At 36.4% G+C, this 25915-nt stretch overlaps 1 protein-coding gene across 1 annotated transcript in view; it reads right to left on the bottom strand.

The window, feature by feature from the left end:
- The window catches only part of LOC138697843 (trypsin-1), a 118241-nt gene that overhangs the window by 27998 nt on the left and 64328 nt on the right, over positions 1–25915 (bottom strand). Inside the window, exons 5-6 of the mRNA XM_069823404.1 lie at positions 13636–13804; positions 4154–4398 (exon numbers count right to left, since the gene is read on the bottom strand). Of these exons, the coding sequence (XP_069679505.1) occupies positions 4154–4398; positions 13636–13804 (414 nt within the window). The remainder of the gene's footprint in view (positions 1–4153; positions 4399–13635; positions 13805–25915) is intronic.

Genomic DNA, 25915 nt, shown 5'->3' on the forward strand with positions numbered 1-25915 from the left:
CCATAATTTAATCCTATTAACTGTATCAAAGATTTTTTCATAATCAGTATAGGTCATATAATGTATCCAAATTGAACTCACGTCATTTGACACAAATGTTCGGGTTCACTAGCTCTGAAGACGAAGTGAGGGTCGTCTCGCACAGTCGTTAAGCTTCATGGTCGAATATAGAAAGTTACCTCACACGGAAATCTGCTCATCTGCATGTTAGGTGGTAAAGGTCGAGCCAAGCGAAATCAATTTACAAGTTGGAAACTCTGACCATACACGTGTGCAATCAGCCGCAAAGGACAATTAACGCGATTGTTGTGGCTTCTCCACAATATAGCCTGCTTGATGACGTCTGCAGGAATGTCTAATTGCTGCATCCACGAAACCTTGTACATTGTAGCACGAAGACCTTGTACATTCTAAGCACCAAAATCCCAAACTCAACGTCAATATTCTATTTGGACATAATTTATAAATTTCCAAGTCTTTGTCAGATATTACTGTGTTCATAATCTCTTTCCACATTGTCTCCTGGCCTAGTTGCTTCATTGATGTCTTCAAACCTGTCTTCGAAAAGCTGATTAAACAAAACATCGTATATTCGGCAAACATTATTCGAGTGACTAGAGGACTTGCTTTCATTGTCTGATACTAGACTTCAAAATATGGAAAGAATGAATGGTTGACGAAGACGATCTATAGCAGAATTTGTCCATCGTATCCGGTTTTTTCGCCATTGTCGTAATTGTTATGTATAGAGTGGAATGAAGTCTTCCACATTTATTTAGAATGATGAATCACTGAAATAAAAAAGTGTTATTTGTTTCTTCGTTTGTGGTTTTCGAAAAATAATACCTCTTGAACCAATTATAATTACCTGCACCAAAAAACAGCTTACTTTTACAATATAATTTGCAATATATCATGGAGCATTCGGATATCAATTCTTCCTTAAAAATATGTACACCTTAACAATAACAGGAGACACTGATTTAATGAGCAAGTTGAAGTGAATGTTGTGGTTATATGGTGTTTTATGTTTACAATGTGCTAACCTCTTTGAGTTGCATAATGCAAATATAATAATTCGGAGGTTTGGAAACTACGTGATTTTTTCTCTCCCTTTTTTTAGATACAATAATATTAAATAAGTAGTGCTAGGTTGCCCAGCCAATGAGTAAGTCAATCGGTTCAGTTAGCTAATCAGTCGATCAGTTCAGTCCGTCAGTCGATCCAACCAGTGACTGTCATTTTGTCCAGCCCGTGAATCATTCATTTGGTCCAGCCTGTGCGTCATTCATTTGGTCCAGCTCATGATTAATTCATTTGGTCCAGCCCGTGAGTCAATAATTTGGTCCAGCCCGTGATGATTTAGTCATTTTATCCATTCCATTGATGATTCAGTCATTTGGTCCAATCCATGATGATTCAGTCATTTGGTTCAGTCCGTGATAATTCATTCATTTGGTTCAGTCCATGATGATTCATTCATTTGGTTCAGTCCGTGATGATTCATTCATTTGGTTCAGTCCGTGATGATTCATTCATTTGGTTCAGTCCGTGATGATTCATTCATTTGGTTCAGTCCGTGATGATTCATTCATTTGGTTCAGTCCGTGATGATGAAGTTTTATTTGGTTCAGTCTGTGATGATTGAGTCATTCGGTACAGCTCGTGATGATTCAGTCATTTGGTCCAGCTCGTGATGATTCAGTAATTGGATCAAACCCTTGAAGATTCAGTCATTTGGATCAAGTCCGTGAAGATTAAGTCATTTGGTCCAACTCGTGATGATTAAGTCATTGCATCAAGCCTGTGAAGATTAAGTCGTTTGGGTCCAGCGCATGACGATAAATCATTTGGTCCAGCTCGTGATGATTCATTCATTTTTTCAGCCCGTTATGATTCAGTCATTTTTTCCAATCCATGATGTTTCAGTCATTCGATCCAACACTCGATGAGACAGAAATTAATTTTGATCTAGCTAATGAGTCGGCCAATCGCATCATCACTTAGTTTGTTCAGTAAGTCGATACAGTCCAAACTGATAGCTAATTAGACAGTCAGTCAAGCAGTATTCAATCAATTGATCAGCACGATTAGATTAACATTTCTGTCCTTGTAAATTCTAGGAACACCGACGTATGGGAAGAAACTAAGTTGAATACATAATAAGATTCACATCGATATGCCAGCATAATTTACTTCATCATGGTGAAAAGATATACGATGATGGACTAGCTACTTTAAATTACCGTACATTGTACAGGCCAGTTACTTTATGGTGACAGCTCTGGCCTGGCGACGCAGTGGTTTGGGCGAGTTCACTGTTTGTTCGAAGGGGTGTTCCTTTTAGTCTTCCCCTGGCTGCGCTAGCGTTCACATCTCGGGAGAGCTATTGTGGGCGTACAGTCGCGCTAAGGACATACTACACCACCACTGCCTTGTATATTGCAATTTAGTGTGTTTGTTACGTACATTTCATTTAGTTACTTAAATAGTTGTAGTGCTTCTGTATCGTATTGTTTAGTATGTAGTATTTATTGTCTAGATTCACTGCTATTTTCTGTTTGTGAAAATGCTGCCTTTTAGAAGCAAACTGAAAGGTCGGGTATTGCATTCGCAGTCGCGAGAAGTCGTGAGCAACGTGTAGCGCTTTATGAAGATAGCGTCGGAAGAAAAACCGTAACAAATGTTGGAAAACTTGTAGCAGAGTTTACCGCTGTCTGAGAGCTATGTTAGCCAAATAATAAGGGAGACTAAAGACATTGATAATCGGCACCAAAATCAACTGTGGACAACTTTAATGAAGCTGTCATAAGACGAACCAAAGCACGAGTTCTATATTTCACAGAAATAGCGGCCCACACTTAAAAAATGTATATATTATTGAAATTGAAAGACTGTCAACTTTCAGGGAAGTATCTCGACTTTGAGGAAAGTTATTTTGAAATTAGGATTTCATTGAAAAAAAACACAAAATAATCGCCAAATTCTGGTCGAGCATCACAGCATTAGGGCCAAAAGTTTGCAGTATTTGAGGAAAATAAAGAAGTACAGAGAAGAAGGCCGCTCCATCTTTTACATGGACGATGATGATGATGATGATGATGATGATGATGATGATGATGATGATGGTGGTGGTGGGAAAGGTAACAGTGAAGCACTGATGAACATTACCGATATTTCCGCATGAGTACTGTATATGTCATTGTTAATTAGTGATTAACTGTTAAATATAATGATTCGATTGCTGCTCAGTGTATTTCCACATTAGTGTTTATTAGTGATTTTATTGTTCCGAACTGCTGCTCATTGTATTTCCACATTGGTTTACTTCTTTATTGTTTATTATTGTTCCGAACTCCTGCTAATTGTATTTCCATTAATTTACTACTTTAATGTTTATTAGTGATTATTGTTCCAAACTGCAGCTCATTGTATTTCCACATTAGTTTATTCTTTAGTGTTTATTATTGTTCCGAACTCCTGCGCATTGTATTTCCATTAGTTTACTACTTTGGTGTTTATTAGTGACTATTGTTCCGGAGTATGAAGTGAACACAGTGACAGGAGCTCAAAATTATGCAGAAGCTGCAACGTGAGACTTCATTTCTAATATGACTGTATTTCCCTCCCTCCATTCGCTCCGTCTCAGATCGGTCTCCCTCCCACAGTCGAACCTTCTCCTCTCTCGCGTCGACGAGCTGTCACCATAAAGTAACTGGGCTGTACTTATAACGGATGACTAGACCGTGGAAGACCCAAAACGATATGAAGAGAAATTTCGGTTTTTATCTGAGAGGACTAAAGACTTCTGAAACCGGTGCTTATAATGGTAAGCTGGATAACGAATAGATTTGATCAAGCAAAAGGTGACTTCTCAGAAAATACTCGTATGTCTGCCAATAAGTTTAGTACTTTAAGCCTCATAATGAGGTTTTTCTGAACTCGATATCGGCCTGATTGACATCACATAGAGTTCGCGACCGGACTGGCTTGAAGTAATATCTCGAGAGAAACGAAATACATCGTATTAGCAACAATGTCCTTTGAACACCAACAGCTTTAAAGGTGCGCATTTTAGTTGACCCATATGAATGTTGGTATAAATGAGACGCCTATATTGTAAATTCTCATATAATGAAATAGTCATACGTGCCTGTGACAATAGCGATGGCATTCTCAAAAGTGGGTCCGGGGGGTGGAAGACATATCGGCCAGATGTAGGAGTTGAAGGCCGCTCGTCTCTGCAGCTTCAGGATTGCGATATCGTTTTCGTAAGTGCTTGATGAGAAGTCGGCGTGCATACGGATGTCCACCACTCCAAAATCCTGAGCTCGTGTCTCGTCCTTTCGCGTGAAATCATACTCTCCCAAACGGACTCTCACGTCCTTCGTTGCTCTTCTGCAAAGGAATTAGAAATTTGATTAATTTCACTTGTTCTATTTGTAAGGAAAACCAATATACTTACATTATCAGTGAGCAAAGCAAAAGATCAGAATCTCACAGAGACCATTCATGTCAATAGCTTGAATGAACAGTCGCTTTTGTCTACCTACCTACCTACCTACCTATCTATCTATCTATCTATCTATCTATCTATCTATCTATCTATCTATCTATCTATCTATCTATCTATCTATCTATCTATCTATCTATCTATCTATCTGTCTGTCTGTCTGTCTGTCTGTCTGTCTGTCTGTCTGTCTGTCTGTCTGTCTGTCTGTCTGTCTGTCTGTCTGTCTGTCTACCTATCTACCTATCTATATATCTATCTATCTATCTACCTACCTACCTACCTATCTATCTATCTACCTACCTACTTATTTGATTTCACTAACACTTCAAAAACATTTCAGTGTTCAAATACTTTGCACTACCACTATAAAGTATAAAACTTCACTGACACTTCACACTTCACTGACACAACACAATTTTTCATTGATACAATACTTCAAATAGCAAAACATCAATTACACCCTTTAAATAGTGTGTAGGCCTATAATACCGTCTATTAGTAAAGTCCTTAAGCCTATTTTTAAATACATTTTTAGTTATTGGTAAAACCTTTAGTAAGTCTGCAGGTAAAGCATTCCAGACCCTGATTCGCTCAGGTCAAAATAGGAGGCAACATAATCACTCTTTGGTAAGGTCCATCTTCCACCTGCAATTTGTACTATTCCAATGTGTTTTCTCTGCTGATAATACTATGGGTTATTTCGAAATAGAACTATAAGTTGCATTTCTAGAACGGTACATAAAATGAATTATGATCGACAGTTTTCAATGGAAGTTGTATCAGTCGGCTTTGTAACTATTATTCACGTTGACATTTGGGTAGGCGTCAAGACCCACACGAGTGAGCACCAATTCGGATGAGATCAACAACAAAAGTGAGAGGCTGAACGCCAGTGCTCTGCATCAGAGCATGATAGCGTTAAACGCAATTCTTCCAGCTATGTGATCACTATAAACAGCATTGATGGAAGCGCTTAATTGACAGCGGGCTTGTCATTTCATTAACTCATCCTCATTCTGACAGTGACGATTCTGTAATGCCGCAGACTCCATGGAATGTCGAGACAGTCCTGCTGCTACAGTCACCTGTCGTTTCTCATGTTCCATTAAAGGGGAAGGAAATTTTTACATTCTTCTTGTTTTAAGTATTTTAATATTAGAGGAGAAGGTGGGAATATGGGAGAAGATTGTAATATGGGAATTGCTATAACTAGGGGGCGGATGTTGATGACTTAAAAATCTACTAACAATGACCATTAAAATGCCCTTAAACTAACGGGAAAATGGCATGAAATTAAAAGAAAATGACGTTTAAATATTATTCACCGCACTCGCACCACAACTTCTTAAAAATTAGTCTCATTGTTTCAATGACTGCCCTCCAAATCTCGTAGAGAGGAGGCAACTTCCTGGAATTTGGCTGAGATAAAGGAAAAGAACATGCAACGAAATGAAGGTTTTAAGGGAAACTATACATTTTAATGAGGGTTTACAATGTGTTTCAATCGGGGGTGGTCCATGTCAGTGCCTTCATTCTCCTCCTACCGCGCTTAATTTTTGTTACCAGATCTTCCAGATTAGGGAGTGTGAATGACAAAACAAATTGTGGGCGCAGCGTGCATTCTTGCAATCTTTGTGTTAAAAATACTGTCTACTACAGTAGACATTCCTTTCGAATCATGTTGAGGACACAACGTCCTGTCCAGGACATGGTGAAAGTTTCCTCCCTTCCAAACATAAATTCTAAAGACAAAAGAACAGTAGCGGTCAAAGTCCTCACTTAAACTAAGCTGCTGTCAAGCATTTTATATTACTTCCGTTGTGTGAAGTGAAGCCTTCAGTGGAATGAGGGATGGGCTTTAGAGTCTGTTCCAAACTAAAACTCAAACTTCACTGTTATTCACTTATTCAGCAGGTAATTACCACTGAACTATTTGGTTAGAAAGTGATTTACCAGTTCTATCGGTAAAGAAGAAGGTAAAATGCATTCCAAATGATCTAAAAGTTCTTCAAAGTATTAAAAATGACCAAAAAGTGCCGAAAAAAATATAAAAATGACCTATTAGTTAAAAAAACGTCAAAAAATTAAAAAATGCAATATAACAAATTACTTTTTTAAGTTGATATTAACATAGAAAGGACTTCTATATTAATAGGCATCGTTCTAATGTGAAAAATAACAAGATGACTTTTCATCAACATCCGCCCCCTAGCTATAACTTTTGACATTACAATGCTACCTAGGGGTGGCCCCCCCTGAACTACTTATAAACGTGTACCCTCGTCACTCGGGACCGTTTTGGAAGTTTGGAAACGAGAAAATTCCGCCACCACCCGAGATCGAACCTCGGATATTCCAGTCCGTAGCCAGCTGCTCTGCCAACTGAACTACCCTGTCACCAGTATTAGTCTAGGACCAAGATTATATAACTCCATAATCGAAAAGCACCTTGAATTTTTAACACTTATCGTTATTATGTTCAACAAAATAAATTAAACATCTGCTTATAAATTATGTGTGTATCCAATGCCTACCCACTTCACTTGCGTGATACTGGTTCCGAATATTGAGAATAGATGATAGCACTGTGACCACTGGCAAGCTGCACACCGCTTCGGCTGGGCACGCTACGTATGATGTGTATCTGTGGAGATTACATGAAGGGTTCAGAGCCATAGTGGCCCAAGTGCCATTTATTAAAAACGGAGAAAGCAAGGGTTAAAGTTAAGTGAATACTATAGTTTAATGAATATTGACATATAATTTAGGTTTAATGTATATACTTTATTTTACTTGCTATATGTTTCCATTGAATTATGGTAATAACTTCATTTTAACCATTATTTTCTACCGTTTTAGTAAATGGCGCTTGGCCCACTATGGTTCTGAACCCTTTACATCATGTACTAGGGTGAGTGTATGTGTCAGTGTATAGAACGGGTGAGGATGATGATTATGATGATGATGGTGATGATGATGAGGAAGGGATAAGGGGAAACCTGGTACCGGCACGAAGCCTTCTTCTGTCGAATAGCACCAAGGGGGCCGCCAGGCTTAACGTCCCCGTCCGAAGAGTAATCACTACCAACAGTGACATAGGCCCAATATGCCTTCTCTTCATATGCATTGCGAAGAGATTTTGGATTTAATCCAGGCATACTGGTGCACAATCTAGTGATTAGAAGTCGTGCACAGATACTTCTCCCAGTGCCGAGGTAAAAATTTTACACGGAAATTTCTGGCACCTCTGGGAATCAAAACCGGGCTAGCTAGTCTGGGGGCAGACATGCTACTACAGAGCTAACTCGGTGGATGCCTTGTAAATTACATCTAAATCGATTCTGTGTATAAAGATTTTTGTATGCTTGTATTTTGTATTAATTTCTGTATTTCTTGTACAGGGAGATCATTTTACTTTCACTTCAATTTTTATTGTACCTGAGTTTTTGAATGTATTTACCCCCACCTCCTCTACTAGTAAACTTCCAACCTTCCTCCACACAGAACCAAGGCCGCGTATGCAGTCAAAGTCGCCTTACAGTCATAATAAACAGTACTGTGTTAGTGAGTATGGTACGTTCCAGAAATATGTTCGCGTTTTCCAGTGACGAAAGAGCTTTCTATATTGAATCATATTCTCGCACAGGTACTGTCATCCGCTTGCCTATGTCGCATCCCAGTTTTCCCCGCCCGCTTCTGCTCGCCCCTCTGTAAAGGCTAGTGGCTGGGCTGTCTTAGTTCTTATCTGAAAACATTAATTTCTGTTAGGATTTGGACATCTATGTAATATTTTACAACTGTTTAAAATAACTTAAATAAAAGGGCCTCGTTAAGTAATTAACTGTCACGTAATTTCTCCCCTTTCTACGACCCTAGGACGAAACCACTTGGACGGACAGTAGATAGCATGTCTGATTAATTTTATCTTTTCGGAAGAGGCAGAATGAAGATTGAATTTACAGTACGTAAGATACTCTTTTACAGAGTAGGTAGACCTACAGAATTATTTCAACATGAGTCACTAGTACGAAGGACGAAACTGGTAATTGGAATTAGGTACAATAGTCTATAGTGCGATAATATGCACATTAGAACTGAAGCCTGTATCGAAATGAACTGTCACCATTTTCAAAAATATGTTTAAATATCCATATTATAATTGTCTTTCAATTTAACTCCATTCTCTATATTGAACGCTAATTTGCTGTAGGCAGTGTAATATACACGGCATAATGAGTTCTCCGAATGGATAGCTCAGTTCGTGAGTAAAAACGCTTATTGTTAATAGGCTACTGTACTGTATTAAACAAAAACCTAATGAAAATTATCATACTGAAAATCGCGATATTTCCTAGTTTACTTAAATGGATGAACTACTTTTCTTCTCTCCTATACCTAGTAAAGTGATTTGTTTGTATTTTACGCAGTATCATCGAACTCCAGTCGTGGAAGAGGATAGCAAACGGTTATTTTCGGTTCTCAACCGTTAATCCAAAGGTATAGCCAGGTTAATACTAGAAATGTTAGTAAAAGTAAAATGATGTCCCTGTATATAGAATTGTACATGGAACTACACGCGAACACGTGTGAACTTCCAGATTCTTTACATCTTTTATGTTATTTAGTGTAAATAAATATCAATATCAGAATAATATTCTCTATAGTGGGATCTCGTTAAGTCCATGCAAGCTTATAGATCGCATTATGATTCCATTCAACCTATAGCGGTTTTAATATTTTGAGCTAAGCGTGTCTCACGTTTGAGTGATTTGTTGTTAACACGCAAAACAGACAAATGACTTCACTAGATGAGTAGAACGAGAGCAGAATTTCAATCGGAGTCGCAAGTATTATTAGTTCAGTATTTGCTATGGCCGCCGGAAGCTGCTATATCCGTGCCTTGCTAATGCCGGCCTCCTACTGCTACAGGCTTGTATTTGCTTGTGTGGGCGTGCCTGTGCACCTAATAGTTCTGTGACGGCACGTGTGAATACACACTCGTTTGGATAATGCGATTTAATGCTGACCCCTGGCTCTGAAAGCCATGCCGATCGTTGCTGTCAGACACACTCCGTCTAATCGATGAAAGGATTCGCTTCAAAGCATTTAAGTTCCGTACTACCGGTACGCCTCTCATCGTTTTTTGAATAATTACGCAATGAAAATATGTTAATTCTTTGTCAGTCTGCAATGATTGGCACTCTACGCTTTCCGTTTTCATTCTTATAAAAGTTTTAAGACAATATTACTCTTCACAAATAGAGGTACTACCAGTTCCTGCTGAAGAGACAGAACATATCCACTTGCCAGCCAACGATCGGATCGGGACTGCTGGATTTGTGTAGAAAAACGATAGCCCTTACTCTACAAAGGAATAAAATATTGAATTATTTATTTAATTAGCTAGCTAACGAGTACAAATTAAAATTATAAAACAAAAATGTTTCTAGCCACTACGTAAGAGCTAGGCTCGTGTGCGGTGTGGTCTTAGCCAATAATATAACATAAAATTTATAAGGACAGTTTACCAGATACAGTAATTAATTTAATTCAAACCCAATAAATAACACACAAAGACAAAAAGAAGAAGAAGAAGAAGAAAGATAAAAAGAGAGAAAAACGCATTTAATATAAATTGACAATCAGACAGAATCCAGTGATATTCAATAAAAACATGAACATAGTCAAGAGAAATAAAAGGTAAAAAATACACACATTTGTTAATATTATATATCAAGAATAATTTTATAAATTTCTTTTTTAAAAGCTTCAATTTTAAAATATTTCAAATTTGGAAAACGGTTTGTAATTTTATTATAAAGTTTTGGGCAGAAACTAGCACCATGTTTAAGAGCTGCACTTGTATGACATTTAGGCTCAATTAATAGGAAAGTAGACTTTTGTCTCCGAGTACGATATTCATGTCGATTAGATTTATGTTTTATTTCATTCCTGTGGTAGTAAATTAGTAAACTATATTTATAAATTTCTTTAATAGTTAATACTTTAAGATCTGTATAAATTAAATTTGTTGGGTAATCCATATTTTTGGTTAGACAAATTTTTATTAATCTTCCATGTAATATAATTAATGGATTAAGTACAGATGATGCTACTCCACCCCAATTTATTATACCATATTGTATTAATGATTGTAGTAAAGCTAAAAATATTATTCTCAATGCCTCCTTAGTGATAAAATTTCGAAGTATTATGAATTTATAAATTGTCTTTCTTATACTTATACTTTATTATACTTGTTTATCCCAACGTAAATGCTGATCTATAATAATTACTAAATATTTTACTTGTGTGGAAGGTGTTAGTTGTAGGCAATTTCAATCATTATTTGTTAATTAATTACATGAAATATCATGTATTACTAAGTGATAATTATTCATAGGTGGAGGTAAACCTTTCGTTGTTAAAGAAAATGGAATACAGGTAGTTTTATTAGTATTTAAATACAGGAGATTAGAGTCAAGCCAATTTTTCACTACGTTAATTTCATTGCTAGCATTTAAATAAGTGTTATCCCAATTTTCCCCATTATTAGTTGCTAACTAATATATCATCATTACAACCGTAGTTAGAGTACGTAAGTGGAAGATGAATTTGACAACTTATTTCATTACCCTTTTGTAAACAAACAGCATATTTCTTTAATCGGTGAATCAGACCAAAGCATCTAAGAAGTCTAATATTGTGGATACTGATACCACCACCACCACCATCCATAATCATCATCATCATCACTTATATATAGACTCCGTTGAATTGCCACACGCAGCGTGCAATCAGGTTGCCGATGTACGGTAGTATAGAGGAGGTGAGCGACCGCCCGGTCTCGTAGTATAAGCAGTTCATGTTAAGAGTTGTGAGCGGTCCAAATATATAAAGCAGCTACAGCTAATGTATATCTATGTAAGCACTTGTTTTTGTATTACTGTGGTCGGAATAGTCAAAGCTTAACATTTGTTCAGTGCAGACAAGAATTCAATCAAACATACTACAATGAGATTGTTGCTGTTCCAAACAATTGCCTCTGGAATACCCTTACCCCCGCAGCCAGTCTTGACCCGTTGAACAACGTGATTGGATGCTGTTAATTATTATTCAGAATATTACGGCAAAATAATGGAGGTAACTGATGCATTAGATAGCACAGACAGTTCCGCTGTTGCAGCTGTAAAATCATTGCCTTCTGAACAGCTATTGGAAGATATTCTGTTCATTGATTCTAATCTTAAAATCGTGTCCAAAAGCATTACCTTGTTAGAATCGTCTAAAATACAACTCTCAAAAGCCCTTAATATAGTGGATAAATTATCACAAATCGTTATCCAAAATATCACTAATTTCAGAAAAAGTGAAATGTAAGTTGAGAAACATTATTGCTAAAAATTCTGCCCATTCACAACATCGTACTATAAATGATGTACTATCACGTCACGACAAGACGTGTGAAGTTGGTGTGCTAAAAAGTAGTGACTTCCCGTTTTTCAAATATGCACCTATTACATCGTGTGATGTTGAACGTACATTTTCCCAAAATAAAAACTGTTTAAGTGACCATTGGAGGAGGTTACTTTGCAGTCGCTCAAAATGTACGTAACTCTTCACTGCAATGCACATATTCAAGGATGATGTGAGTATATTACATTAAATTTTAAGAGTTAATATATCTCACTACAAAATAATTATGTATTTACACGTTTAGACATTTCCTACTTCAATGATCATTATATTTCTTGAATGCAGGATACAGGTTTTATTGTAACCGCAGTATACTGCTCAGTGTTTACATCAGAGGCATACTCGATTCGTTGCACGTCCCCTTCTCATACAGTCTATACCGCGAGCGTAGTAAACCTTACGATTCTCGTAGCAATTCCACGAAGTCTACTTATATATTTTACGGTTTTACGGTTGATATCTAGATATAATTCAGTCATATCGCGGATACGACATACTGTTGCACACATTATAAAGTAATGGTCATTTGAAATTAGATTTTATTTACTTGAATGAGTCGCCTTAGGTGGCGCAGTAGGTAGAGTGCTGGTCTTCTGTGCCCGAGGTTGCGGGTTCAATCCCGGCTCAGGTCGATCACATTTAAGTGTGTTTAAATGCGACTGGCTCATGTCAGTAGATTTACTGGCATGTAAAAGAACTCCTGCGGGACAAAATTTCGGCACATCCGACGCTGATATAACCTCGGCAGTTGCGAGCGTCGTTAAATAAAACATAATTTTAAAATTTATATTTGAAATCTAATCTTTTGACTCCACATAATGTAATTGATCAGTCAGTTCTCTGGATTTTATGGTCCTTCGATATTGTGTGTATGTTAGACATATACAATTAGGTAAATATTTTATCCGTTTAACAAAAACGATTACGGTATTATTATTATTATTATTATTATTATTATTATTATTATTATTATTATTACAACTAAACTTTACAAGGCATCAGGTTGACTTCAGTCGTATGCCAACCTAGTAGACACACAAGATTATTAGAAGAAAGTAGTTTAAAATAACTTGGTACTGGTACTATTGTATTTACCGAAAATCAGATATTTTGAATAAAAAAAAATTGTAGGACAATGTGATAAAATTATGTAGGCCTACTTCGGTGTTGTAATTAGGAGAGCTCTCAATCATGACACAGGAATCATAAATAATAATACTAGTGTGAGATTCTAATATTTCTCAGTAACATTTCGTATATGGGTACAATAAAACAAAAATTGAATTGTGGAATGTAAAAATTGAATGAAATCTTTATTATAATTTAATTGGAACTGAAATAAATGTTCAAGTAAATCAGTGTTCAAAGAATAAAAATATGTTGCCATTCCAGAGAAAATTTCCTTTTAATTTGGTTGCTAAAAATGTGCATTAAATTGGTATACAATTAGTTGAGAGAAAAAGAAGGTGAGACCTAGAATATCGTGGGTAAAAAATAAACGAAATAATGCACATACAAGCCTAAAATAATATCAACGTGTCGGTTATTAGAAATCGGATAATGTAGATTGCTTTAAAAAGTTGATATGTACATGCAGATTTGAACATTTTAGCGGATATTGCATGCATCTTTTCAAAAAGTCTCGCCTGTTAACGCAGTGGGCGGCTGTAAGAACGTGCAGGTCTGTGATGAGCACCCCTCCGCAGTACTGGATGGTGCGTTCTCTGAGCAGTGCCGCCATCCAAGGCCATTCTTTCGGAACTGCAGGTTGTCCGCCCACGATACGTGTACCTTGCACAGTGCTCACACCGCATCCTGCAACATTATCACACTGGAAGTAAATCCATGTATAGAAATACAGGGACATCATTTTATTTTTACTAACATTTTTAATATTAACCTGTCTATACCTTTAGAGAACCGGAAACACCGCTTGCTCCCCCCTCCAAGACTGGAGTTCGATGATACTGGCGTAAAACACAAATCACTCTACTAGGTATAGGAAGGAAGAAAAGTAGTTCATCCATTTACGTAAACTATGAATTTTGAGTTTGATAATTTTCATTAGGTTTTTCTTTAATCAAAGTACAGTACTGTATTAAGAATAAGTGTTTTTACTCACGAAGTGAGTTATCCATGCTAACGTATTCATTATGCGGTGTATATTATACTGTCTACAGCACATTAGCGTACAATATAGAGAAAGAAGTTAAATTGAAAAATAATCATAATATGAATATTTCAACACAATTTTGAAAATGGTGGCCGTTCATTTCGATACAGGCTTCAGTTCTTTTGTGCATATTATCGCACTATAGACTATTGCATCTAATTCCAATTGCCAGTTTCGTCCTTCGTACTAGTAACTCATGTTGAAATAATTCTGTACCTACTCTACGTACTGTAAATTCAATCTTCACTTCTGCCCGACCCGAAAATATAAAATCACTCAGACATGCTATCTACTGTCCGTCCAAGTGGTTATGCCGCAGGATTGTAGAAAGGGAGGAAATCACGTGACAGTTAATTACTTAACGAGGCCCTTTTATTTAAGTTAAATTAAACAGCTGTATAATATCATGTAAACTTCCAATTCCTAAGAGAAATTAATGTTTTCAGAAAAGAGCTAAGACAGCCCAGCTTTTACAGAGGGGCGAGCAGAAGCAGGTGGGGGAAATCGGGATGCGACGTAGGCAAACGGACAGTACCTGTGCGAAAATATGATTCAATATTGAAAACTCTTTCGTCACTGGAAAACGCGAACATATTTCTGGAACGTACTATACTCAGTAACTCAGTACTGCTTACTACCTGCGGTCTTGGTTCTGTGTGGAGTTGGAACTTCATTAGTAGAAGGGGTGGGAGTGAAGTACATTAAAAAACTCAGGTACAATAAAAATTGAAGTAAAAATAAAATGATGTCCCTGTACATGCTTAACCTTTTACAACCGGAATCATAAAGAAACTTTTCTATGACATCAAGTTAAAACCGATTTTTAAGTATATACAGTAGTGGCAAAAAAAAACCGGACCGACGGAATAATCAAAGTCCCCGAAATGAGCCACTGCGCATGCCACGCCCGCATTCACAAGATAGTGAGTAATCTATTGAAATTGTCGTAGTTTCAACTGCTGACGCAGCCCATTTCGAAGGCCATTATAAAATAAACTGGTAAAATGCATGTTCTGGGAATAATAAGTTAATTAAGTAGTAGTAGTAATTAAGTAGGAGAACAGTAACCAGCTGCGTGGATGTTGTTCCACTGCACAGGTGTTTCGGGTCCAAGGAATATGCACCGACGCTCTGGAGTCAACAAGGCTCTGAAATCAGCTACAAGGGTCGGTCCGTTTTCTTTGCCACTACTGTACAATATTGAATACGGTAATTTTTAAATTTCGTTATTTTTGCTGCTATTAATATTTTTCCAGAATTTTCACATTATTTGAGAAATAAAAGATTACAATTTAATCTTGCTTTGCTTAGATATTTATTTATGAATCCTAAAATTTACAGTGCGATTGATTATCATGGGAACTACGTTGTAATAATGTTTAACGGTGTGGAAAATAACGTCGTCTGCTAACCGCAACCGGCAACGAAAGAACTAAAATGGCGAACGATTATACCTACCTACTTTCCAGGACTTAAGCTAAGAGGAGGAGCCACGCCGAAATAACAGCGATGCAACCATAAAATAAAAATAAAACTGTAAGACACAAGGCATTGGTGTAAAAATAACATACAACGTTCCTGCAGTAACTTTTAATATATTAACGAAGACAAGCCAGAAGCATACTTTTGTACTGCAGGACAGATACAGATATTGTCTAATAAGTAATATCGGTTTTGGAGCAAAATTATTGTCGGAGTGTGTTGTGACAAGAAATTAATTTAATATGCAGGTAAATTACCATGTGTAAACTAAATCAGTACACAATAAATACTCCCGAACTACACAAGCCTCCACAGAACTGAACTAACTTCCCGGTGAGCGACCTTCTCTGACGTTACAACTGCATAACATATCGACCACTGTTCTGAATGGTGTAAAATGTAGCCGACCTCAAGTGTGGGAAGAATGCCACGAATAATGGCTGTTGCACCCGCACAAGCATGGAGAATTCTACATTCTGATAGACTTTATTCGTACTTAAGTGAGTTGAAACCAATCTGAGTGTTATTGCAAGCCTCTAGATCATTATCTTGAAAACGGAAAGCCGAATGGACCCATAGTGCATTATGAATTATTACGTGGAATGATCATCAGCACACGCTGAAAAAGCTTGTCAATTTTGTGACAACATTCTGCATATTTGATCTACATACAGGATGGAAATGAAATAACCGTGCAGAATTTCAGAGCGAAAAGTTCATGTTGTATGTAACAAAAAATTGTAATACAATATTGGTGGGAAGTTTATTTATTATTTTATTTATTTAATCTTACAGGATTAAGGCCATAAGGCCTTCTCTTCCATCCCACCAGATAGCACATAGAAATACAAAAAAGAAATACAAACACTGATGAAAATAATATAAATTAAATTAAAGCCCTATGGAGGGTCAACAGTGTCAAAAGAACGCTATAGAGCTCTCATCGAGCTAATACAAGAAAAAAATAAAGAAAAACAGAGATAGCAATGATGATAGTGATAACTAATATTAATAATAATAAATACGTTACATATTAATTGTAACAACATAGTTACAATATTTATTATATGTCATGGGTTAAGCCGAAGTTGCGCAACGTGACAGGTGTTCAACAAGCAATTCCATGAACTAAATATGAACTATAATATGATTATTTAATTTAAACTTGAATTTTGATATTGTCCGACAGTCTCATAGTTTTCTAAAAAAAAAAAAAAAAAAAAAAAAAAAAAAGTATTTTCCCGAATGTTTAACACACTCTTAGTCGGTAACTACTGCGAGTAGGATAGTGATTTTTGTGCATATTGATAGAAGATCTAATAAAGAATTATTTATCTCTCTGGCATATTTCAATAGAGTGACGGTATTCGTGTAAATTTAATTAAAAAAACAGTAATCTGAGGCCACAAAATAGTGAGATCAAATTGCAACGTTGTAACCACAGAGGGAGATGAGCGGTAGTTCATCTTAGCAGACAGGTCTGGGTTCGTTGACCTCTTGCATTTGAACGATGAAGGATCGGTGGAGCGGAGAAAAATTCTCTCCGGCACCGGGATTCTAACCCGGGTTTTCAGCTCTACATGCTGACACCCTATCCACTAAGCCACACCGGATTCCAATTCCGATGCCGGTTGAATCCTCTCAGTTTAAGCTCCACCTCTTAGTTTCCCTTTAATAGCCAACCCTCGTGCACTGTGTCACAGATGTGTGACAGTGGCACAATGTCCAACACACTTTGTGCAGAGGTGCACTCATTACGAGTCACTATGTAGCCGGGATCCGACGGAATGAGCGCCGTCTTAAATCACTGTAATTATATCATATTATTGCGATGTACCGAAGTATGATATTTCCATGCAGGAATTCTGCGTTATCATATGATGAAGGATCGGTGGCGCGGAGAAAAATTCTCTCCGGCACCGGGATTCTACGTGCTGACGCTCTGTCCACTAAGCCACGAAAAGGAGTGATAGATTACATGAAAATAAACGAAATAGTACAGTATGCAACGAGCCTATAATGGTAGTGATTAAGACGCGAGTATGTTTATGAAACGAGTGCAAGCGAGTTTCATAATTTTCATACGAGCGTCTTAATTACCGTTATAGGCAAGTTTCATACGACTTTTTATGCTCGACCATATTTCTAACTTGAAATTATTCATAAGTATTCATATTATTCTTATCTGACTGGGGAGCAGAAGTGACCTTGTGCGCAGACGCGAAAGTATTGATTTTTTCCGAGGAACAAATGTCATTGACCTTGATATAATCTAGAGAGTAAAATGAACATTAATCTTGATATGACCTGGAAATTGATTTAGACATTGAAAAACGAGATGACAAATTGAATTTATTTGAATATTATTTACAATTAACGCTAATTATTATAGTAACAGAATATAACCTTCTGCGACAGTATTGGATTTCCAGCCTCCGTGACGTTTTGCTAGTTGTTTTTCGATTGCATATCCGAGAATAATCGATACTTGCGCTTTAATATTGCTTTCTGATTGGTGGAAAACCTGAACTTTAATGAATAGGTGTACTTTAATGAGGTCCACTAAAGGGCTGCTACCAGGTGTATAATTACTACATTTCGGCATGGTCGAGCATAAAATCTATTATACGTTTTGAGATTAAGTGTATGGTTAATTAATTAATTGCATTGAAATTTAAACTCGCTGGCAATGTCGCAATGCCCAAGATTCCTCGAGGAGGCATTGAACTCATCCGACGTGAGACGTAAACAAAAGGCTTCGTATTGCAAAATCAAGCGACTGCTTCAGCCCAGGGTTTTCTCGACCAAATTTAAAATCTTCTCTTTCCTGTCAACATTTTCATCAGGTCGTTGTGACTCCGATTGCGAAATATTGGAATTACGCTGTCCATGTCACGGACCAGCTAGCAGACAGCGATGAATAGATCCACACTGGGTACAGTAATGAATGAATGAATGATTGATATAGTTGTGACGTCCCACGTTGGGCAAAGGCCTCCTGTTTTGGGCGATATTTCCTATCAGTAAATGAGCGGCAAATTGCATTAAGCGTAAAAGTGGTGCGATTAAAAAACCAATACAGAATTAAACTCGTAGAGTTGAACTAATATCATAAATTCAATTGAAATTAAATTGAAGCTTTTCGCGTAAGCAGAAGCTTATCGTTACCGTCACATGATTAATTTCCCACCATTACATGAAAACAATTTGAATAAAATAAGCTACCATTTAATTTTACTAGGCAGAGTTCAGGAACTTTTTGTCAGATTGCCCTTCATAATGCCTGACCGCTGAAGTATTTCAACAGGAATAACAGCGTTTGTGCATGTGAGGGCTTGGAAGTTATATCTGGAGCAGACTGTATTCAAAGCAGTGCTAACAGTAATGTTAATTTCGAGATGGGCTTTCGGTATATATATTAGTAGGTTATTTTACGACGCTTTATCAACATCTTTGGTTATTTAGCGTCTGAATGAAATGGTGATAATGCCGATGAAATGAGTCCGGGGTCCAGCACCGAAAGTTACCCAGCATTTGCTCATATTGGGTTGAGGGAAAGCCCCGGAAAAAACCTCAACCAGGTAACTTGTCCCGACCGGGAATCGAACCCGGGCCACCTGGTTTCGCGGCCAGACGCGCTGACAGTTACTCCACAAGTGTGGACGATGGGCTTTCGGATATGCAAATATTAATCAAGGTGAACAGCCTCTCTTCCTTATGCCTAACACTATTACTTACTTACTTACTTACTTACTTACTTACTTACTTACTTACTGGCTTTTAAGGAACCCGGAGGTTCATTGCCGCCCTCACATGGTCCCTATCCTGAGCAAGATTAATCCAGTCTCTATCATCATATCCCATCTCCCTCAAATCCATTTTAATATTATCTTCCCATCTACGTCTCGGCCTCTCCAAAGATCTTTTTCCCTCCGGCCTCCCAACTAACACTCTATATACATTTCTAGATTCGCCCGTACGTGCTACATGTCCTGCCCATCTCAAACGTCTGGCTTTAATGTTCCTAATTATGTCAGATGAAGAATACAATGCGTGCAGTTCTGTGTTGTGTAACTTTCTCCATTCTCCTGTACTTCATCCCTCTTAGCCTCAAATATTTTCCTAAGCACCTTATTTTCAAACACCCTTAACCTATGTTCCTCTCTCAAAGTGAGAGTCCAAGTTTCACAACCATACAGAACAACCGGTAATATAACTGTTTTATAAATTCTAACTTTCAGATTTTTTGACAGCAGACTGGATGATAAAAGTTTCTCAACCGAATAACAATAGGCATTTCCCATATTTATTCTGTGTTTAATTTCCTCCTGAGTATCATTTATATTTGTTACTGTTTCTCCCAGATATTTGAATTTTTCCATCTCTTCAAAGGATAAATTTCCAATTTTTATATTTCCATTTCGTACAATATTCTCGTCACGAAACATAATCATATACTTTGTCTTTTCGGGATTTACTTCCAAACCTATCTCTTTACTTGCTTCAAGTAAAATTCCCGTGTTTTCTCTAATCGTTTTCTCCTAATATATTCACGTCATCCGCATAGACAAGAAGCTGATGTGACCCGTTCAATTCCAAACCCTCTCTGTTATCCTGGACTTTCCTAGTGGCATACTCTAGAGCAAAGTTAAAAAGTAAAGGTGATAGTGCATCTCCTTCCTTTAGCCCGCAGTGAATTGGAAACGCATCTGACAGAAACTGACCTATACGGACTCTGCTGTACGTTTTACTGAGAGACATTTTAATTAATCGAACTAATACTATTAAGGTTGTTAAAATTATCATAAGAATGGATTGCTGAGGATTGAGACAAATGCTCCTAATAGCTCCAAATAGAATATAATTCCTATTCTACCGGTTAGAATACGATCACTTTCCACCTAAGTACCACCGAGACTTGAAGCAAAATATAACTAGTTGAAACTAAAATAAAAATTATATTTAAAGAATTCAAAATGATTTTCATCTTCTTCACAGCTATAAAACAATTGATAATGAAAGCTGGGAGCTAAACATCACCATAATTATCATATTTTTCTTCTTCTACCGTCAATCATGTTATAGTCCTGCAGCAACTTATGGATGTATTCCTCGTCATCATCACCATAATCTTAATCATCATCGTCATCATCTTTGTCGTCTTCACTAAGATCTTGTGGCCTGTTCTGCCTTTCCATATTTTGTCATGTCAAAGTATTCAAGGCCGTCCCTGTTTTGGTCGCCATGTAGGTTTAGCTACTCTTGAATTTGGTTGTTTCAGTCAAAAGTTATGAGAGATGCAATTGGACTGCTACTAAAAATCGGCGAAAGGTGCCTGGTGAAGAATAAAAAGTGTCTGTAGTATTTATGGACCTAGAAAAGGCTTTTGACAGAGGATAAGTTTGTATATTGTTATAATGTCTCAGGTCTTCTACAGGAATTACGGGTTACGTTATACAGTGCAAATGATTGGCATTTATTTGTAGACAGTTCTAAGAGCAGTCTGAAGTATGTTTTACTACATAATGGCATAGTAACAAATGTGTTACACAGAGTGATTCACGAGGACTTACCGTCCCTTACGGAGTTCATTTCCGAAGATATTATGAGCAAAAATGTCATATAAACATGTGTCCTAATCTCAATATTTTCAGAGTTACACTAATTTGAAGTTCATAGTAAAATACTTTTTTTTTTAGTTTTAAGGATAAAAAATATTATAAATAGAGAATGAACTATTCAGAAGTGTCATTTCTTTAATCAGCTAGTGTTCTGAAGCTAAAAACGTGCTGTCAGAAGCTAAAAATGTGTTGTTAATTGTTTTGTACAGATTTTGTTTTTCAATTTTTAACTAAAAATGACATCATTCTTACACACATATCATAAAATTTTTACAAATCACACGATTTTAGGAACTTGATTCTTTACAGTTTAATTATGCATCCTAATGTACAGTCTTGAAGCTAAAAATGTGTTGTCAAAAGCTAAAAATGTGTTGTTAATTGTTTTGTGCAGATTTCGTTTTTCAATTTTTAACTAAAAATGACATCATTCTTACACACATATCATAAAATGTTTACAAATCATACGACTTTAGAAACTTGATTCTTTACAGTTTAATTATGCATCCTAATGTATAGTACAGTCTTAAAGAATTTACAAGAGTGGCGTGATTTGTAACAATTGTTGTGATAAATGCGTAAGAAAATGTATTATTGTAGTTAAAAGTCGAAAAAAAATCTGTACGAAGCAATTATGGAATTCACAACACATTTCTAGCTTCACAATATTAGCTAATTAAAGAAATGATATTCATGAATAGTTCATTCTTCATCTGTAATATTTTTACCCTTAAAACTCAAGAATAATGATATTTTACATACAACTTCAAATTAGTGTAATTTTGAAAATGTTGAGATTAGGACAAATGTTTATATGGAATTTTTTTTGCTCAGAATGGCTTCGGAAATAAGCTTCGTAAGGGAGGTAAATCTTCCTGAATCACTCTGTAGAGCAAACGGTGTGTGACTGTATGTGTTTACGTTTGTACCACTGAAGTAACTTAGACTATGTTGCAATGTAATGTTTGTTAATCTGCTACGTTTAAGATAGTTTATGATTTATGTGTTTTAGTTTGTATTACGAAGAAATTTAGAATATATTGCAATTTAATCTTTACTGCCCATCTAATTTAAAACAGTTTAATTAAATATATCTCCACATACGCTATGAGATAAATGAGAAAAAATGAGAATTGAAATTTTGACGTACGTCGACTGCAAAAAAACCAGAGCTTTGAGAAAAAAACTAACCTCATATCTGAAATCAGCACCCACAAATTAGTTAGTAACAGCTATTCATAGAAATGCAACAAAACATTTGTTGGCTAGTGTTATTTATAGGTAAATCTCAATATAAAATCAATTAAACACTATATTAGCTATAACTATTAAGTTAATAAATAAATTGAGGAAGGCCTATTATCAAGGAAAGGAAGTGGATGCAAAATTTCTAATGATTCAAGCTTGCTGTGCTTGTAAATAATGGTTAGAATGTGACACATTAAAAATCCAGGGTCCACTCGTAGCTTTCATATGCTAAAATTAGCTTTTCTATTAATGACAGCAGACTGAAGTTCCTCTAGTTTGGAACATCCTTTCATTATGAATGCGGGTGCGGGGAGCTTTCATTTAAGTTTGCTCAAGCTTTGTTACACCTCCACGCCCGATTAGTTGTGTGAGACCTCAGACAAGAGGAGATGCTCTTTAATGGGTGTTTCGCCGTAGTGTAGGCTGCACAGGTATTCTAAACTATAATAACCTGCAACACTTCAACAACAAGCTCTGTTCAGGTTTTATATACATACAAAGGCTTTACATGCATGATTCTCTGCCGACTTCAGCCCTTTATAATACACCTTGAAGGCTTACCGTTAGTCGAATGGTTAAAGCGTTGGCTCTCCATGTCGGAGAACTTTGTTTAAATTCCGACAAGTGCAATTTTGATTTTAAGTGGGCAAGTCTGCTTTAGAGGTAGGTTTACTAGATCTTCAGTAATAATAATAATAATAATAATAATAATAATAATAATAATAATAATAATAATAATCCATATATTGTGGGTCCCTCTCACCACGGCATGGTGCGTCCTCAAGTTGCGGATAGAGGAGACGGCCTCCAGATATGGAGGGTAGTTGCGAATATATTGAATAACCAGTCGCGGACAGCAGATGAGGGGTGGTCCTCCAGCTTGGGGGTTTGGCGAAGGGCTAACAACCCATCACCGTAAAAAACAGCTTGTTACGAAACCTTCAAATAAGCCTCGGAATGGGACTGATTCTCTGTCACGACCATAGCAAAGGAATAAGGTTTTGAGACTTGGTACTTGGAATGTTACAAGTCTATATACAGTAGAATAGGAGGGGTAACATTAGTAGCAAAAGAACTAGCTAGATATAGAATAGACTTTGTGGGAGGTTAGGTTAGGTTAGATGGGAACGGCATAACGCAAAAATGAGATTACTTGTTGTATTATGGGGAAGGAAACGATAATCACCTATTAGTAACAGGATTCTTTATTCATAAAGGAATAAAATCAGCAGTAAAAGAGGTCGAATTTATCAGTGGTAGGTTATCGTATTTAGTACTTAAGGATAGATGGTGCGAAATCGTAGTGATAAATGCTCACGCCCCAACAGAAGAGAAAGACAATCATATAAAGGATAGCTTCTATGAGGAATTGGAACAGACTTTTGATCAGTTACCTAGATATCACATGAAAATTTTATTGGGAGATTTCAATGCTAAAGTAGGACGGGAGGATATTTTTAAACTGACTATTGGAAAAGAGAGCCTACACGTAACTAGTAATGATAATGGAGTTAGGATAGTCAACTTTGCCACATCAAAAAATTGAATTACCAAAAGTACAACATTCCCCCATAAGGATATATATAAATATACTTGGACTTTTCCAGATGGTACTCTCACTTTGAGAGAGGAACATAGGTTAAGGGTATTTGAGAATAAGGTGCTGAGTAAAATATTTGGGGCTAAGAGGGATGAAGTTACAGGAGAATGGAGAAAGTTAAACAACACAGAAGTGCACGCATTGTATTCACCTGACATAATTAGGAACATTAAATCCAGACGTTTGAGATGAGCAGGGCATGTAGCACGTATGGGCGAATCCAGAAATACATATAGAGTGTTAGTCGGGAGGCCGGAGGGAAAAAGACCTTTGAGGAGGCCGAGACGTAGATGGGAAGATAATATTAAAATGGATTTGAGGGAGATGGGATATGATGATAGAGACTGGCTGGATTGATCTTGCTCAGGATAGGGACTGATGGCTGAGGGCTCCTTAAAAGCCAGTAAGTAATAATAATAATAATAATAATAATAATAATAATAATAATAATAATAATAATAATAATAATAATCCTAACCAATATATAGTGCTTAACTGTGTAGTTGATGAAACGTTTTAAAAGAACTGATTATAAAAATAAAGAATTATATAACTTGTGTATTTTAGGACATAAAAATTGAATTTTACACTTAATAACGTTTATTAAAAATCAGTAAGGTAATACTCCATGTTTATGTAAAATATGGGCCTTCATGTTACGTACGGAATATTATTAATTTACGAAAATGAACTAGCGAAATAATTATAATATGAAGATATCAGGAATATATTTTTGATTGAAAATAAATGTCTAATAATAGCTAGCTTTATTCCATTCGCATAGTTTTCGTATTTGTGTTTCGTTCCTTGTATAGTTACTACTAGAGTCCTGCATTTGGTTACCTAAAACATCTAAGTAACACCGCAACAGAGTAGGAATGTATGGTGTATAGCTCGGCGGCATCCAACGTTACTTACTTCAGGTCTCCTGTTCAGTGAACATACGAAAATAAAACAAAGCTAGGCTGTTGAAAATGAGTGCTCGAATAGAAGAATTTGATAGCGAGTACGTCATTAGGAAAGAAGAAAATTTATTTTATTAGAAAGAAGGAAAAATTGTTCATTTGAAACGATTTATAGAGACTCGTAAAGCACGCACTCATAATTTGCTTTGCTTTGTATATATATTTGTTAATTCCAAACTTTAATTAGATCTAAACTATCTAGCTGCGTTTTACTTATTCTAAAAAATCAGGGATAGACAAATTCCGAGTACCAGATGGCCTTAGCGACTAAAATTTTTATCGAGTCAATAATTTTTTAAGACTTCGATTTGTTTATGTCACTACGACTAATACATTATGTTAACAACAAAAGCGGTTGCAGAAGAAATTTGAACGTGTTGTTTTAATTAATATTGTTACATTTGTTGCGCATCTCAAAATATTGTTCTACATTGCTCCAGATCGTCTCTGAGAGTGTGTGTTTATACTGCATAGATATTTCATATTGTTTAATATATTTCTATAATGTATCTTTATCTTAGCTTGAATGATCTTTTTCATTTCACGTGTGAACAAAATGTGGTGTGTTCTAAAAATAAAGGGGCTGGCTCCTGAAAATTGTTAGTTTTGTTTTTCCCTAGTAAAAATTATTTTTATTGCATAGATATTATTTTAATGTACGGAAGTACATATGATATTTCCATGCAGAGCTGAAAACCCGGGTTCAAATCCCGGCGCCGGAGAGAATTTTTCTCCGTTCCATTACTCTTTCATCGTTTATTGCATAGGCCTATAAGCTGCCTTCATATAAAATAATACTTTCTTATTACTGTTATTAAATCCAAGCGATATTTTGTA

The sequence above is a fragment of the Periplaneta americana genome, chromosome 4, assembly GCF_040183065.1.
Source record: "Periplaneta americana isolate PAMFEO1 chromosome 4, P.americana_PAMFEO1_priV1, whole genome shotgun sequence".
Classification (NCBI taxonomy): domain Eukaryota; kingdom Metazoa; phylum Arthropoda; class Insecta; order Blattodea; family Blattidae; genus Periplaneta; species Periplaneta americana.